The sequence below is a fragment of the Pararge aegeria genome, chromosome Z (assembly GCF_905163445.1).
Source record: "Pararge aegeria chromosome Z, ilParAegt1.1, whole genome shotgun sequence".
Classification (NCBI taxonomy): Eukaryota; Metazoa; Arthropoda; class Insecta; order Lepidoptera; family Nymphalidae; genus Pararge; species Pararge aegeria.
The window spans coordinates 15785808-15804362 of NC_053208.1; the positions used below are offsets into that span (position 1 = coordinate 15785808).

The 18555-nt window shown below is 37.5% G+C and overlaps 1 protein-coding gene across 2 annotated transcripts; it reads right to left on the bottom strand.

The window, feature by feature from the left end:
- Positions 1-1575: 1575 nt before the first annotated feature.
- On the bottom strand, positions 1576-17663 carry LOC120636584 (sperm-associated antigen 17-like). Of its 2 annotated transcripts, XM_039908127.1 has the most exons (7): positions 13304-17663; positions 13052-13211; positions 12384-12562; positions 11553-11744; positions 10443-10567; positions 8722-8869; positions 1576-1821 (listed from the first exon to the last, which is right to left on the bottom strand). In XM_039908127.1, exons 1-7 carry the CDS (start codon positions 17632-17634, stop codon positions 1674-1676), a joined length of 5283 nt encoding a protein of 1760 aa, XP_039764061.1. In that variant the 5' UTR covers positions 17635-17663; the 3' UTR covers positions 1576-1673. The 2 variants fall into 2 exon arrangements, with proteins under 2 accessions (XP_039764061.1, XP_039764062.1); XM_039908128.1 differs by lacking the exons at positions 1576-1821; positions 8722-8869; positions 10443-10567; positions 12384-12562 and having other exon boundaries at positions 11590-11744.
- Between the last annotated feature and the right edge of the window lie 892 nt (positions 17664-18555).

The following is an 18555-nucleotide window of genomic DNA, read 5'->3' on the forward strand; positions in this document are numbered from 1 at the left end:
GCCTAGCTCAAATATGACACTATTGCTAGGCTGGCCTCGGATAGGAGCCGGTGGAAGCAAGTGGACCGTACGGGGTTACAATTACACGAAGACCACGATCTTCAGTAATGAAGGCACTACTAAAGAGAGATTCGTGGATATCGTACACATCCTTAGCTACTCGCTTTAGCAGAGGTCTGGCGGAAAAGGGGTAGGTGTGTGGGAGTTCGATCCCAGGTCGAACCAATGAATAGTATACCCTATTGGGATTTTCTGCCAAGAAATTCTAAGTGCCAGCCTGGAGTTTGGAAATCTGCTTTCCCAACGGTCTATGAGAGTGATGGAATGAAGAGTAAGTTGTGTTTTCGCACTATATCTAGTATCGCCAGCGTGCCTTCTGGAACTAAGTAGTTTAAAGATTGACCTTGGCCGAGATCGCTCAGGGAAACCAAAATTCAAAATTCATTTATTTCAAGTAGGCCTAATATAAGCACTTTTGAAACGTCAAGTCTGTCTGTTTGTAGTGATTGTACCACCGGTAGTGATTCTAAAACCGTGTGTATAATAAATGATAATATGTTAAGATTATAATAATGATTTTAAGCTTCGCAAATATCGTATAGGTAGGTATCTAAGAGAAAGTTAAAGTATGGGATATAAACAATAAGTACTATATATATGGGTTATAATAATCCCTACTATTATTATAAATGTGAATGTAAGTTTGTTTGTTACGCTTTCACGCGAAAACTACTGAACCGATCCTCATGAAACTTTTTATATATATTCTTGGAGGTATTAGAAATAATATAGTACTCTTTTCATTGGAAAAAAAATTATGTAAGAAAAATTTTTGTGAAAAAAACTCAAAATCTCATAAATGACTATAGGTGTAGACTATGTAGCAGTACGCTGCCACCCAAAATTACGCGGGCGAAGCCGCAGGGCACATCTAGTTCTTACTATATATATATCTAAAGGTATATTTAGAGGTTAGCTCGATTAGACCTACATCGTACGTAGGTACGATCTACATCTTAACTAAATACATGGTAGAACTTTTTTGTACTAGGTATATTTGCTCTGTGCAGGAAGCACTTAAAAGCTTTTTCACCACCAAACAGGTTCATGCAAGAATTACAAAACCGGTTTTTATTAGCTTTGCCAGGCTGATACTCACCAGCTACTTATAACTGTCGGCATATTCTCAATTTACTTAGTAGGCACACGGTAGGCTGCTGTTAGGTTAAGTAATATATTTGGGCTAGTGGGTTTCCGCGCGACAACGTGTCGGTACGCTGAAACGCTTAGCGACACGTCTTTGTCGGTAGAGTGGTAACTAGCCACGGCCGATCCCTCCCACCATCACTACCATCTTAAATTTTCATATTGCCCGGCAAGTATCGAATCCGGGACCTCCTACTTAAATCCACAGCGCTAACCGGTATGCCTGGGAGGTCGTCAAAGGTAGGTAGTTATTACCAAAACAAAGATCTAAGACGACAATTAATTAATGTTAATGAATGATTCAAAAACAGTTCGTTTCTTCATCACTTTATTCAGCAATCCAGTTTTATTACAAAAAATTCAAAATAAACATATTTTAGTGTAAATTAGTTAAATAGATGGTTTGTATTTACCTACCTATCTAGATAGGTATGTCTAAAATAGATGACGTTGTGAAATTGGTCCGTCTAGTCTTCATCAGAACAAACGCACTTCATTTTCTTCTGCTCCACATTGGTCACAGCTTCATCCGCTGCTTTGTCGATCTCCCACCAGATTGCACCGCCAAGAAGATTTTGGAAGTAAGGCGGTACACTTCCCTCACGCAAGAGATATCTGCACCACAAATAATAATAAATAAATATACTACGACAATACACACATCGCCATCTAGCCCCAAAGTAAGCATAGCTTGTGTTATGGGTAATAAGATGACTGATGAATAATTATATGACTAATATGCATAAATACTTATAATATATAGACAAACACCCAGACACTGAAAAACATTCATGTTCATGACACAAACATTGTCCAGTTGTAGGAATCGAACCCGCGGCCTCGGCTCAGAAAGCAGGGTCGCTGCCTGCTGACATAAATGGTTATGGAATCGGATTATATTATGGAAAAGATCCTTCTATGCACCTAAATTAATTGTTACCTAGCTATCTACCTCTTCGATCAATACATTATAAATGGAACTTGGTATTTAAGCTGTAAGTCTTCGGTGTCCGAGGATAAGTAAGATCTCACCCAGGATATGCAGTGGCGTGCACTTCATACATGCACAAAAGCACTGCATACCCTAAAATTTTCATATAACTTGCAACGGAGGAGGATTTTTCCATTTTACTTCTTTATGCTTACCCTGGTGTAAATTCCTATGCACGCCACTGAGGATACACCAGCTTATTATGACAAGAGATGCCTGGCTTCGGCCGTGGCTAGTTACCACCCTACCAACAAAGACGTGCCGAAAAGCTATTAGAGTTCCGGTGCGATGTCGCGTAGAAACCGATTAGGGGTATAATATATCTGCTATATCCCTTATGGATTAGCCCGTAGCCATCTTGGTCTGCATCTTCACTTAAATAAATAAAAATAAAAATAAAATAAAAAATAAAAAAGCCTTTTAATTCTTGCTTACTACATACTGATAACATCAACAACACAAAATAAACAGAAAAAAAAAATAACAAGTGATTCAATTAATAATTGTTATCTGGTGTTATATAACTTCTAGCAGGAACCCCTCTCATGCGAGGGTAAAGGACTCCTCCAGAGATGACCACCGGTCTCTATCCTTGGCTATTTGCATCCAGTTTATGCCGGCAACTTTAACGATATCGTCAGACCATCTTGCATACGGTCTGCCTACCTTTCTATGGCCTGCAGGACCTGGCCATGACGTCAGCCTTAATGTCCAACGGTCGTCAACCATCCTAGCTATGTGGCCTGCCCATCGCAATTTTAATCTTTGGGAGTAATGAAGGGCATCTGTTACCATCGTCTTTTGTCGTATGTCATCATGGCGGATTTTTTGAATTCTTTTTATTTTCATCACACTTCTCTTCATACTCCTTTGACAAAATTTGATTTTATTTTTTATGCGATAGGTGTATTTCCAGGTTTGGCAAGCATAAGCGATTGACGGCAACAAACATGTATCCAAAACCTTTGATTTTACTTTTATTGGCATGCAGCTTTTTAAAACTTCTTTTAAGCTCCAGTATTTGTTCCAGCCGCCTTTAATTCTTCGGTCTACCGTCTACTTCTCAATCGTTACTCTGACTTTTAAAAGATATTTGCTTTCCTAGGTAGATATAGCTGTCAACATAATGTATAGGTTCACGTCCAAGGTAAATAGGGGACTCAAAAGAATTTGTCATGATTTTGGTTTTGCTGAGATTAAGTTCCAACCCAACGTCTCTACTTGCTAGTTGTAATGATTGTAGCATTAGATTGAGCTCTTTGCTGTTTTCTGAGAACAACACTATATCGTCAGCAAATCTCAGATGGCTGAGGTATTTACCATTTATATTTAGTCCTAACTTTTGCCAATTCAGTTTCCGAAACACCATTTCGAGTACCGCTATAAAAATTCTAGGAGAGCACGGGTCACCTTGTCTCGCGCCTCTTTTTATAGGTATGGGTGGCCCAGTTCGCTCCAGTTTTACTCTGCTAGTACAGTCTTTGTATAGATGCTTCAAAACATTGATGTATCTTCTCTCTACACCCTGTGATTGTAGAGCTTCCCATATCGACGAGTGACAGACGGTATCAAAAGCTTTTTTATAGTCTATAAAGACCATGTAGAGTGGTTTTCGGAATTCCTGGTACTTCTCTACTATCATCTCGACTAAGTGAATATGGTCCACAGTAGAAAAACCTTTTCTAAATCCGGCTTGTTCGATTGGTTGGTATTTTTCCAACCATTTGGTTGGAAAAATATCCTTTTCTCTAATATTGATGCAAAAACTTTGTAAAGAGAGGGAAGAAGACTTATTGGCCTGTGGTTGCTCATATTTTTAGGATCGCCTTTCTTGTATAGTAGAATAATGTTCGATTGCGACCATTGTTTAGGTGTAACGCCAGAGTTCATAACCATGTTAAATAACTGTGATAATGGTGTTGCAATGTGAAGACGACGACACCGATCTGATTATCTCGGTCGACAGCAACGCACACCACATCCTATGGGGAAGTAAAACAAACAACAAAAGAGGTGAGCAACTAGTTTCATACTTGCTAACCACTAACCTAAACATTCTTAACAAAGGTTCAGAACTGACTTTTGTTTCAAGTAGATACCAGACGATTATTGATCTTACTCTAGCGTCAAACAACATATCAGACCAAATAAAAAACTGGCACGTATGCGAAGAGCTCACACTCTCCGACCATAGGCGAATAAGCTTTGAACTGGATCTGATTAAACCGCAAGAAACTCCTGGGAGAAATCCGAGAAAAACAAACAGAGAGAAATACAAAACTCTGATAAAGGGAGACACAATGTACAACAACAAACCCGAAATAAAGGGAACGATGCAAATAGACCAAAATGTAGAACAAATAACGAAACACATAACAACATGCTACGAAAAAGCATGCCCACTAAGAATACAAAAAACAAAACATGCACCAAAACACAGTTGGTGGGGCCCCGACCTGGAGAGAAAAAGACAAAGGTTAAGGCACCTTTTCAACAGAGCAAAAAACACCAGGAAAGACGCAGATTGGGACAAGTTCAAAGAGGCTCAATCTCAATACAAAAAACTTGTGCAACAGAAAACTGTCAAATCCTGGCCACATTTCTGCACGAGCATAGAAAACTACGATAATGCAAACCGCATAAGGAAAATCCTGTCAAGGGACAACATCCGCACCATCGGATCTTTAAAGAAACAAGACGGGAACTACACTAAAAACGACAAAGAAGTGAGTGAGACACTTATCGAAACCCACTTCCCAGGCTGTAAGATTGTCGACAAACCAGTGTGGGAAGAAAACAACACGACACCAACAAAAGCAGACTGGGAAATAGCAAACAACATTGTGACATATGAAAGGGTCTGTTGGGCTATCGAATCCTTTCACCCTTTCAAATCTGCAGGTACAGATCACATTTTCCCCGCCCTCCTACAATGGGGCAAAGAACAACTCATACCATGGCTAGCAGAAATCTTTAGAGCATGCTTAGCACATAGATACATACCGCTAACATGGAGGGAGGTAAAAGTAGTATTCTTACCCAAACCAGGTAAAAGCGACTACACACAACCCAAATCATTCAGACCTATTAGCCTAACATCTTTTCTACTAAAAACCCTAGAAAGACTCGGAGATAGATATCTCCGGGACGGAACACTGAAGCACATACCTATAAACCAAAATCAACACGCTTACTGCACGGGCAAATCAACAGAAACAGCTCTGCACTCTGTTGTAAGCAAAATAGAACACGACCTGGAAAACAAACTCTCGACTCTCGGGGCTTTTATAGACATAGAAGGAGCTTTCGACAAAACAACATTCAAGAGCATAGACTTAGCTCTTGCGAGACATAAAGTACCGGACACACTAAGAGCTTGGATTAGAGCCCTACTAGAATTTAGGGTCATCCAACTAGACTTTAATGGAACAACCAAGGGTATTGTAGCTAAAGGGTGCCCACAAGGAGGGGTCCTTTCCCCCATCCTGTGGAACCTGGTAGTTGACGACCTAATAACAAAAATGAACAAAAACGGTTTCCTCACCATAGGATATGCCGATGACATCACTATCCTCATAAGTGGAAATCAAGAAAACACCCTGAATTCAATAATGCAAAACGCACTGAAACTGCTAGAACAGTGGTGCAGGGAAAATGAACTTACGGTTAACCCGAAAAAGACAGAACTCGTATTATTTACCAACAAAAGGAAGCCACAATTTCCAAAAACACCAACACTGTTTAAAACAAGCCTAAAACTATCAACCGAGGTAAAGTACCTCGGAGTAACGATGGACTCCAAACTAAACTGGAAGTCACATATAGATACAAAAATCCAAAAATCAACGATCATCCTCAGCCAATGCAAACGCATGGCAGGAAAAACCTGGGGGCTTAAACCATACATCATGAAATGGTTGTACTTAGCAGTCGTCAGGAGCTCACTAAACTACGCCTCACTGATATGGTGGCCGAGAACACTCCTTGCGACAACCCAGCTAGAACTACAAAAATTCCAACGTCAAGCGTGCCTAGCTATCACAGGCTGCATGAGCACAACACCAACAACTGCGCTGGAAGCTATATTATGCATACCACCACTACACCTACTCATTAAAGAGGAAGCCACACTTGCAGCCCTTAGACTGAGGGCTTACGGGCTGTGGAAGGATACAAACATAGGACATACAAGGATACTATCAAAAGAAATTAATAAATGCCCACAACTAGACTGGATATGTGACAAGACGCGGAAACACTATGTGCTAGACAGGCACTATAAAGTAGCCGCATCAACATAAGCAGTGACAGTCAAGCTGTACTAAAAGCCTTAACCAAACACACAACAACATCAAAACTCATACTTGACTGTCACAAGGCCCTACAAGCCCTATCAAAATCCAACAGAGTAACCCTAAAATGGATACGAGGTCACAACGGAAACAGAGGAAACGACGCAGCCGACGAATTAGCGCGTCAGGCAGCATCACTAAGGGTAGCTGGACCGGAACCCATCATACCTATACCCTTCACTGAATACAAAACATGGCTCCACAACCAGACGCAAACATCACACTCGGTGCTATGGTCTAAAACAAAAGAGTGCAAACACACGAAGGAGGCCATACCAGTTCTCAACCCACGACTAACAACAAAATTACTGCAACTGAATCGACCTAAACTAAGGACAGTTGTAGGTATGATAACAGGGCACTGCCCACTAAACAAACACCTTTCCATTTTAGGTATAACTGACAGCCCTCTCTGCAGAGCATGCATGGAGACGGAGGAAACACCGATACACGTAATGCTCCAATGCAACGGAGTAGCAGAACAACGCGCAGCACACCTTGGCTCCTCAGCAACACTCCATGAAGCACTCGGCGACCTGGGCGGCCTGCTAAGCTTTTGGAGCGAGCTCGGCTGGCTGGAGTGATCCAGCGGGGAGCCGCATCAGTGGCCATACGTACAACGGACGGTCCCAGACCAACCAAGTGCGGAAAAGGCCCAGGAACAGAAGAAGAAGAAGAAGAATGGTGTTGCAAGATAGTCACTCGCTGCTTTTAAAGCCTCGTTGGTAATATTGTCAGGGCCTGGACTCTTCTCTAATTTTAACTTTTCGAAAGTTTTAAACCTTCGAAAAATTGTTGCTTGTCCATGAAGTCGTTCAATCCATGTTTTGTGATCATTTAATTTTTTGAAAGCTTTTTTGAGGCTTCCCGTGGTATTTAAATGTTTTCACTTACCAGCAGGTAATATTGTACTGGCTAACTTGTAAAAAAAAAAGTTAATGACGAAGACTCCACGGGTTTGACACCACCGATTTCCTAAATCAGGACTGGTACTGGAAATTCTTGAACTACTTATTCACAGTACCTAACAATTATAGGAATTTGTAAATTTTACTCTTTTATTTTTGTTCGCTTTGAAAACTGTGTAATTTGTTATTAAAAGTTTAATAGCAAGCTACTGAAATAGTACCTAATAGGTAAAATTTAAGGGATAACTTAATCAACATTTCTTAAATATAGTTGCATGGATGGACGTAGGTCGAAATATCGACAAAACCTAAAATATTATAGTGGTATGTAGTAATGTACCCGTTGAACTATATTTAAGAAAAGAATACAGTCCCATAAATTGCTTTCTCACCATTGCGGATTGATTTACTCAAACCAATCGAATCAAATCAAATACACTTTATTGTACACCAAAGACAAAGCAATAAAAAACACTATAAAAAAAATAAAGAACATTATGTAGAACTCTGAGGCATGCAGGTTTCCGAACGATGTTTTCCTTAACCGTTGAAGCAAGTGGTAGTATAATTGCTTAACAAGCGTAGAAACCTTAGAAAGGTGAGAGGTGCGTGCTAGAATTCGAACTCGCCCCCGAAAAGTGCAGTCGAAGTCCTACCCACTGGGCTATCAGGTAATTATTTTACGGACCGCTAAATTGCCTGGTATAACGATTTTGTCGGTAGGGTGGTAATAAGCCTACGCTGCTCTGCCGGGGATCGAACCTGGAACCTCCCACTTTAACTAGTCGACCACAGCGCTGAATACTGCGCCAGAGACGCTTCAAAAAAGTTAAGCAGGAACCTTACCTTAAAGAAGAGAGTGACATTTTTTTCCTTCTAGACTAGGTAAGTATTTTGTACTGTAACTGCATGAAGTAAGTAGATTACATTATAAGCTGAACACTATCTACCTGTGTACTATCTAATAACCGTACATCTTAGTGACCTAATTAGCTACCTACGTATATGATGTAACACACCATTTTTGTTAATTCGACGCACTGCAATCGTAAGGTAGTCCGTAGTGCCTCCATTTATGTAAGTGGATAGATACAAAGGAAATAGGAAAAAATATATTTATAGTAGTGATAACAACGCACTCAGAATCTAAGTTCGTTTGTCGATAGTCAATACGGGTATAAAGATCTCAGCCTTTTTTCTAAGCTCTGGCAATTGCTAGAATAAACCTATATCGTTCCTTGAACCGAACTGTTCAGATACTAACTGGTAAAATTGTTCCTCCTTCAACTCTTCAGCACGTCGACGCCAGTATCGCTTCAAGTTGGGACTCATTTGCGAAGCTGACTCCACTGCTTTCATTGCATCCGTGTTATCATTTTCGAATGTTCTTATGTCAAAACGTGTTTCGGCTTCTAAGGAAAAAGCATAAAGCATTCTTCAAAACAGATCCAGACAGACATTAGGCAATCGTAGGTAGGCATCTTCTTTAATGGTTAAATACCTCGTAACTGTCCTAGGCGGTCGATATCTCAGAGATCAAAACCAGTTTTAAAAACGAATTAACTGGTAATACATACAAAACTCACATAAAAGTCAGTTTTAATTTGCATGTGTAACATACAAAACTAGTATAAAGACACCTACATCAAACATGCAGAATTTACATAAAATAGGTAGGTACACATTCAACTCGCATCCGTCACATAAAAAACAAGCATATATACATACCAAACTAGCATAAAGGAGCCTTTCAAATTACATGAAAAAAATATATATCTCGCATGAAAAACACTATACATACTTTCAAGCGAAACATACAAAGCTTGCCTAAAAGTTACTTTCCATTCTCACGATAGACCAGATCTTAAACAAAAGATACTTTCACATCACATGCCACAAACACATTACTCACATAAAATGCACTCTAACTTGTATGCGAGGCAAAAGATAACAAACTAACAATAAATACTCAAACTCTCACAAAGTACACTTTCAAATCACATGCGAGCGATACAAAACGCGCCTTAAAGACACTTGCACCTCACATGCGTGACGTACAAAACTTGCACTAAAGAAACCTGCATTTTAACTGCGTGATATACATATCACATGCGATACATGCAGTGTTCGTTTAAAGTACATTTTCAAATCATATGAAAGACATACAGAACTCGCATGAAAGACATTTTTAACTCACATGCGATACATACAGAACTCGCATAAAAGACACTTTGAAATCACATGGGAGACATACAAAACTAGCATAAAAGACTTGACATATGCTAGAAATACAAAACTCGCATAAAGGGCCCTATCAAATCACATGCGAAAGGTATAGAACTCGTGTAAAAGAGACTTTCATATCACATGCGAGCCATACAGAACTTGCAATAAAGACACTTGCATCTCACATGCTGGACATACCAAATTCGCATAAAACACACTTTTAAATCACATGCGAGACATACAGAACTCGTTAAAAAAAGCTAGTTTTTAATCGTATGCGAGCCTAAGTATATATTATCTAACATGATAGTAATTACCTAAATATAGTTACACAGTTTGTCCACTCGTACCTACAGCTAGTTTGCAGTAGGTATCTAAGTAGACCCACAGGCAAAGTACTGTGGAAACCATGTGAAATAAATCAATAGGTACCTACATTATTTATTTAATTGGTACCTCTCATTTTTTTTTTGCATACCTTACTAATATAATATAGATATTAGTCTTCTTAATGCTCATGGACGCGATGCAATGAAGTAGCATAAAAAGGGGTCGACAGTAATTTTATAGAAATCTCGAAGCCCTGACTGTGTTAGCCCTACCGGTCTACCTATAGTACGATCCTAGTATTTGAAAAAGAGGAAACCCGCCTATCAAAGCGCGCAAACCTTTTCAAAGGACGAGTTCATAATCACCTATTTACAAATTTACGTAGATACTACTTAATTATTTTTTGTACCTACAGTCATATAGATATACCTTCTTCGTCGCCTTCTCCTTCCACCGACACGTCTTCTGACATCGGACTCGCTCTTGTAGTAATGTTTGGCTTTGCCCTGGTCTGGACATCACTTACCAGGCGACTCTTCAGTTCTTCATATACCCTGTTTAATAGTTTACTTTGTGCGTAAGCTTGTATTAAGATAGTAGAGGTACCTACAAAGGTAAAGTGCGTTTCAAGGCGAACCTAAAAGCGTGCGACATAATAAATGAGATACGAGTAGTGTATCTATTATTAGTCTGGGACATTGTTTTTGCAAGACCAAGAATAAGAATAAATAAACCTATTTAGCGGGACCAAGGAGAAAATAGAGTTGGGAGTTATTAAGTTTTCAAGCATGGTTTATACAAAGCCAGACGCCATTTTAAAAGACAAGCGACTACTGGCCCGGCACTTGTTGGTAATACGAGGCCAATCATCACGACAAATTAACTTCACGGATGGCGTCAGCAAAGGTTAACGTCAAAAGTATACAACACCAAAAAGAAAAATCCAGGAATGACTAGCCTCGGGTAAACTACAAGTGCCGGGCCAACTAGACATGGCTAAACTCTAAAGCAATCAATTGTTGGACTTGTAACTTTAAGCACACCGAAACCAAATCTAAGACTAAATGATGAATACCAAAACTGAGTAGGTAGGTTGATGCAATCCTCCTAGGTGGTAATCCTCTTCAGTCAGACCAACCACCATGCTATATCAAAAGGCCCACTAATCCTGGGCCCTGATTTTCAGGACAGTCAGTCTACTGAAATTAATATTAGAGGTCAGGAAGAGCCCGTAGGTTGAAGTTAATCCCGATTTCGGGAGACTGGCCACCTCTGCAAGAGTCTCCTTTGTTTACAATCCAAAGAAGTTTAGTGCTCTTAGTAAGGCATGGAGATGCGCTTGAGCATGTCGGCGTTCAGGGCATGGTCAACCATTGCATCCAGCCCACGTTAGCAGTGATAAAAATTTCATGGTTGTAACGGAAACCTCACCATATCTACCATGAAACACGTTAAACCTGTAGAGATTTCAACATAGATAATAAGATAAGGGTTAGACGCATTTAGAAACTCGCAAGCAAAAAATGCTTGTCTTCTTACCTATGTGCAACCGCCTGTACTATCTCGTCTGTCCTCCTTTCGTCTTCAGTTCTTCGATCGTGAATTGGTATATGTAAAATACTGGCACAGTCAGACTCGATGAGATGACGGTAGCGAAGTATTGCATTCAAAAGTTCCTTACTACCTTTTAACTCTTCTCTTCGAGCCTCTGTCCATTGCTGTTCCAGTGTGCTATTGAAATTATTATTATTATTAATAGAAGTAAAGTGGAAAAAAAAACATCATCATCATTATCATCTACCCATTACGGGCCCACTACAGGGCGCTTATCTCCTCCCAGAATAAGGCGGGCTGTGATCCACCACGATAGCCAAGCGAGGATTGAAAGCCGAAAGACTATAAAGATCGATACTTCGGTTATAGCGAAGACAATTATGCGATATGATTATGCTAGCGTAAAAAGGTGAGTAAAAGACGAGTCACACCCAATCGTTGAAAATTTAACTCCGGCTTATGAAGGACTTTTTAATTAGTTTTTCAATAGGCACAAACTATGATATAGGAAATAACCCGACTAATTTAAACTCTCGAATTCTATCAGCATTTTTTTCTTAATAACTTATGGTGAGTTCACAGTGGGAAACGATTGGGTGTGATTCGTTGGAGATTTATGAACTAGTAACTGCCTCCGGCCGTCATTGTTTCTAGTTGCATTTGGAATTCTTTTCCTTAAGGTAAACTAAGGTTCCTGCTTATTTCCGTGTGACACTTAGGTACTTGGTTCAAATAATAATAACTCAGGTAGCTACCTACCCTACCTTGAGAGTAAATTAAATATTTATTAATCGAGAAATAGGAAAAGGAACGTACCGCAATACGAAAGCCCTTGGCTGTCTCTCTGGCAAGACGTTATCAGGTTTTGTTGGTTTTGGTTTAAAATATTTATAAGGACGCATCCAATGGTAAAAGCCTTTGCCAGAATCTTTCTTTAAATCCATATAAGTCAAGTACTTGGGTTTATTGGATAATTTAGAATCCATCAGCCATTTCTGCCGTAAATGGTAATTAATTATAAGGAGTTAGGCCCTCTTTATCAACGTTCTTATATTTATACACCCTCTATTCTATTATCAACCCACTGCACGGCAGAGGTAACCTCTCTCATAAGATAAAGGGTAGAGATCATAAACTCACCATGCCTATCATCACAAGTTAATGATAAAAGCCGGGACCGAAGGCTTAACGTGCTCTCTGAGACAAGGGATTGTGAACGACAATTTTATGTTTTTGAATTCATCAGAAATCTTAAACAGAAAAACCTAGCAGAGATCTCGTGATCCTGAGTTAAAAATGATTACTTGACCGTCGAGAAATTTTTATATTATTAAATGAAGTTAAGTTAAATATTAATCCTGACATTCAGTCATCAAACTTTAAAAGTTAGGAGTTCGTTTCCGCTGATCTATATTTAACTACCGTTATAAAAAATATAGATCCGCATGGTTGGTATAGCAAAGAAAAGGATTCACTTATGGTACCTCTGATTCATTGAGATGCACGGGACTAAGAATTGACCAAAGGGTGCGGTAGTCCCCGAATGTATCGTATTGATTTATGGAACACCATGGCTGCCAGCGACAGGCCTGCTTATATTGTTCTATGATTTCCCTATGTACTAATTCCGAACATGTTAGGTCCCTGAAATGAATATTTATTGAAATAGTTACCGATAAAATTAACCGTTCCAAAGATAGAGAAATACACAAAGAGATTATAAAATTTAAACTTACCTTGCCAGTATAAAAAATTTAAGCGATTTCGCCTGATACATTTGATTGCATTTACCGTGGGATGTTACAGCGCTCTCTACGCTATTTCCATTTTGGATTTGTTCCGTAGCATTGTTTACCTCTTCGGAAAAAAAAGACTTTTCACTGTGGGTAATATGATCAGAAAAAGTATCATTCATTATGTAAATGTTGCCTTCTTCATTAACTGTTATTTGATTGCAAAAAGAATCTCTCATTTTTAACCAATTTCTTTTTATTTGAGTTACACTACTTATTTCTTCAGGTTTTACTTTTACTTCACACGTCGTAAAAGACTTACAATCAGAGCAAGCTTCGTAACTGATATTTACGTTTTCTCCATTAAACTTTGCAGAAGTCCGACTGTCCAAGATAAATTCGTAATTATTGTCCTTATCGAATGACACACATGTGTTATTTGTTGATTCAATTGCTATTTTGTCTTTGGATTTGTCAATCGTAATTGTTGTGAAATTGGGATGTTCGATTGTGTAAGCAACATGAATAGAAATATAGCCATCAGTTCTTCGTTCCTCGTTTTCTATCTTTTCCAGCCTTAATTTACTGGACCCTAAACTAGTTTCACTATTACTGTTTGTACATGAAGACCTTTTTTGTGAAATAGATCCTTTTGATTTCAAAGCATCAACATCTCTATCGTAAGCAAACAAAGAAAAATATTCCAGTTCTAAATCGGTCCACTCAGGAAAAACTTCTTCCTCATCAATTATATAACGAGTCAGAATTCTAGTATTATCAGGGAATGTCACTATTTGTACTCCATCCTTGTTCAATAATACAGTAGTTCCGTCCATACGTTTGGAAAACACTTCCCCGAGACAATAATCTGTTGCAGTCTTAATCAGCAATTTCTCTTTATCCTTACTATCATTATTAATCCATTTTTGTCTTAAACCATTTGTTCCAATAGTCTCAAATTCTTCTATGACTAACTTATACTCTGTTGGCTTTAAATCAACTTCTCCTTCATCTTCACTTAAAGTGGTCTTAGATGATTTAGACGCAGTTTTATTAATTTTATCTTTTCCTTTGCCTTTTTCTTTTATTTTTTTACTTTTATCAGAACTAGCTGCACTAGAAATATCTTCTAAAACTTCATCGGAAGCCACTTCTTTTCTATACTTAGTTATATTAATACAAGAAGCATATGGTTGCAATATATTAATATCACCATTGTTTTTATAAATAATAACTTCCCCCTTTAAACTAACACATCTCATTTCTTCATCGAGGTGTGATGGAGGAGTAATATAATATTGCTTTATGTGACAAAAAATTGGTGAATTATCTTCATAAACACTCTCTGTTACAAGACCATTAGGCCAAGTAACATAAAGAGAATGATATGACTTGCTTTCAAATATTTGTGGTAATATGATACTTTCATCACGAGATGGTGACTTAGCAGAGTTTTCTTTATGCCTAACATATCCTGAAGAAGCTTGAGCTAGGGGAATAGGAATTTGGTATTTTTGCTTTTTAATGTATATAATAACTTGGTCTTCACTTGTGATTCTAAAAGACTCACAGGTATCAATTATTTCAGATGATATGAAGTCACCTATGGCTTTATGAAACCAAAACTCGTTTTGCCCATTACCTGGAACTATGTTTAAGCTTACATACTCTAAATTCATCGGTATTAATAAAGAATAAAAACTGCTTATTCGGGTACCATCCTTTGAAAAATAGCTACAATCTTTTCCAAAAACTTCAACTCTTCTGTCACATAAATTGTAACCAGAGAATACCTTTTTGGGCGGTTTAATAGTGTCCCCTGTTTGGGGATTAATTAACTTAGGAGTTACGTTGGCAGGTGATTTAGTTTTTTTGATGCTTTTGACATCTGAATCAGCTATAGAAGAGAACGACATCTTTTTTGACGAAATGTTCTTATATTCCGAATTTTCAGGACTGCTAATTGTGACCTTTGCAATCTCTTCATATTTTAAGGAACCTTCTAAAAGAAGATCCATTTGTACATTGGCTTCCTCTACACAAGCTTTATAGTTTAAATGACCTTTGAGATCCTTGTTTTCTGATTGCGACTTGATAATAAGGTTTTCATCGTAGATCTTTTCTTCGTCTTTAATCCAATCATAATGTTCTTCCAACACAAAGTCAAAGAAATCTTGTAAACATAAAGGTGTTGGAAGTTGACATCGCCATTCTTCTCTTGCTACGCCATCTTTATCGTGACTATTAAAGAACATCAATAAAAAACAATCTGTCACTTCACAGTACTTATAATCAACGCAATTAAATTTGTTGAAAGCATCATTAATTATTTGAAAAGCCCGTGTACCACTGAAATCCTCAAAATATTCAAAATCATCGATCATAACATGGCTGATTGGTTTTTCATTTACTATTTCAGCTGCCGACACCAATTCACTTATATCGGGACAATCAAAGAGAAATTTTATTCGGGAAACTTCATCTTCTTCATCTATCAAAGATTTATTATACGACTCCTCGCTTTTTACCATAGAGGGGAAAGAAGGAGATGTAGAACTTGCGCATTTATATGTAGACTTTGATAAAGGTTCCGCTAAAATGCTTCTTTTTAAATATGTTTTTTTAAATTCCGATATAGTTGATGGAACTAAGTGGTTCCTCTTTAATGAGCTTCTATTATTATAAATTTTTCGACAGGCCAAAATGTGAATTAATCGGTTTAATTCTGCGGTTTCAACATCGGTTCGATCGAAGCATGATAGAAGTACATTTACGTGAAAATTTATTTTTGCCTGAATTTCTTCTGAAGCTTTATTTCTGTTCATCCATAATTTATTTATAGGCATACCTAACAACATACTCCAGACAATGTTATCTAAATTTATATTACCGAGATGAAATGTGCTATGTTTACAAAGATCGCCGTAATTTATAACCTTAGGATTTTTTTGACTTTCATATTCATCTCCATAAGTTAAGCGGTAGTTTTTATTGCGCGAATCGATTTGACAAAGTTCTTTAATGAAATGTTTAACAAGAGTTTGGGATTGTAGTAACCTATCTTGCGCATTTGGGCTTGGAAAAGTATTATTCAAAGTGTTTGCTGTTGCCAATGAAGAGGTTCTGCTCTTTTCATTAATATGTTGACACTCCGTTACGGTTTGAAGAATACTGTCTAAAACTAAGTATGTCGATATTGATTCGAAAGGTACGCTATCGATATGTCTATCGTAAATACCTAAATAGCGATTACTTTTATGTTCTTCTGGTATGTTAATGATATCCATGTTTTCTAAGTAATGATTATGTTGCCGGCTTAGATCTTGAAGATCGTACATTAAGTAACAGAGTTCGTCGTATACTTTTTCGGGACTACCTGATAAATTATCATTATTCCAGTATGGAGGTGAAAACAGAACAAAAGCTGTGTTTTTAAATAAAGCTGTAGTATTTTCGTTCAGCCGCAGCAATTGCAAATCTTCCCAAAATTTATGAGACCTTTCCGCAAGTAGTTCAGTATGACTTTGTCCCCTTTTTGTAGCTCGGATCAAAGTTGAAGGCACTATGGTTGCTGAAGGATCGATCCGAATTTGAATAATAGCTGTTAAGGGTATTCCAATTTTTATGAGACATGCGGCTAAATTTGGTTCTACAAATCCCGTAACGGCAACATATAAATTGGGCCCCTCAGTTGGGTAATCATCTATGTATACTTTATCCCTCCATTCCTCACCCCTTATTCTAAGTAACGTACTATATTTTTTATTCGCATCTTCAGCTTGTAAAGAAAAAGCTTCTACTTCTCCTTTTTTTCCTTTTAGAGGCGGTAGCATAACTTCTGGAGGTTCATCAAATTTCAGATTAACTGTTCCCCTAACTTCTGCCCTATCTATCATCGTTGACGATTCTCTTTTCATTCCTTCTCTTACTTTTAATTTTTGTTGTTTAATGAAAAGATATTCTCCTTTCATTTTTATAATTAAATGCTTAATTATAAGTGCCAGTATTACTGGGGGAATATCCTTCTTTTCTTTAAGATAAGCTTGACCTTCTTCAAACACTCGTAGATTATCATCTTTTACTTTTTTTTCACCACCTAGCTGATTGACCATAAATATAGTTTCAGTTTTGCAAATATTTTTGATAACAAATCTTCGCTCTTCTGCAGCATAGGTTTCAAATTTTTCTAGATAAATACGATCCTGATCATTGCCAGCAGCTTCTATAAAAATTACCTTCACTGTCCAGTCTTCATCGTCTAAGCGTGCCTCCTCTATATTTACTCTCCAGGCGTTTTCATAATCCACAGTTTCCTTGCCTTTCTTAGGACCCATTAAAATCTTGTAATATACAATCTGTCGAAATAAAAACGTACCTACCTATTAACGTTCGTTTCTATAACTTTTGAATAATATTGAAAAACTGCATTAAAATATGGCATTATATGACAACATGACACAAATAAGAGTCTATGATTTTAGATTTTATGTTAAACTCTTTTATTAAGACTTGGTCTTTTATGTTTGATTAAGACTGAATATTGATAATTTGGTACTTGCAAGTCTATTAGTATGTGTTACCCGCAAACGGAAAGTATTTTCCATTTCATTTACGGCTTAGGTAATTCTGTGACTACTTTATGAAGAATTGTAGTACCTAGTATAAAAGATGCTATTTTATTTGTTTTTTTCTTACAGTAATTAGAAATTAAAACAAATAAAAGCAAGAATTCAATTGATATTTTGTAAATAAGTTAATTTCTATAAAACTTAATTTTTTTTGCCCATTTTCGTCCATATACCATAACCAATTCAGGTTGTATACCTCTATATATGCGGACTGCTTATACGGAGAGCGAATTATCTAATACCAAGTATTGATGCTAGTTATTTTTATTGACGTTAAAGTATCCATAGAGCACGCATTCATCCAGCCCAATAGTTAGAAGTTAAGATCCCTTTATTAGTTAAGTATTAAAGTTATTCTATTCTTTCTTGCCAGACTTCGTAGGTAAGACGCAGAGTTTATATTCTTTTCGAAATTAAGTCGACAGAGCACGTAAATATTATATTTCTTAATACAAATCTGTTTGTAATTGGATCATAATAGATACGATTACTATGCTTTGAGTATACGCCTTTTTAATATTACTCCTAAGGTATATTGACCTACCAATGCATAAGTTTAAAGAATATTACTATACGATTGATAAATTTCTTAAAATGTAAATAGTTGATGTTGAAAACGAGCAACTG

Coding starts and splice junctions, on each gene's coding strand:
- LOC120636584 (XM_039908127.1), bottom strand. CDS start 17,634: ATGGGTCCTAAGAAAGGCAAGGAAACTGTGGATTATGAAAACGCCTGG. Junction 8,870..10,442: donor AGGAGAAGGCGACGAAGAAG/GTATATCTATAT, acceptor CTTTTTCCTTAG/AAGCCGAAACACGTTTTGAC. Junction 1,822..8,721: donor AAGGAGGAACAATTTTACCA/GTTAGTATCTGA, acceptor TTTGTGGTGCAG/ATATCTCTTGCGTGAGGGAA.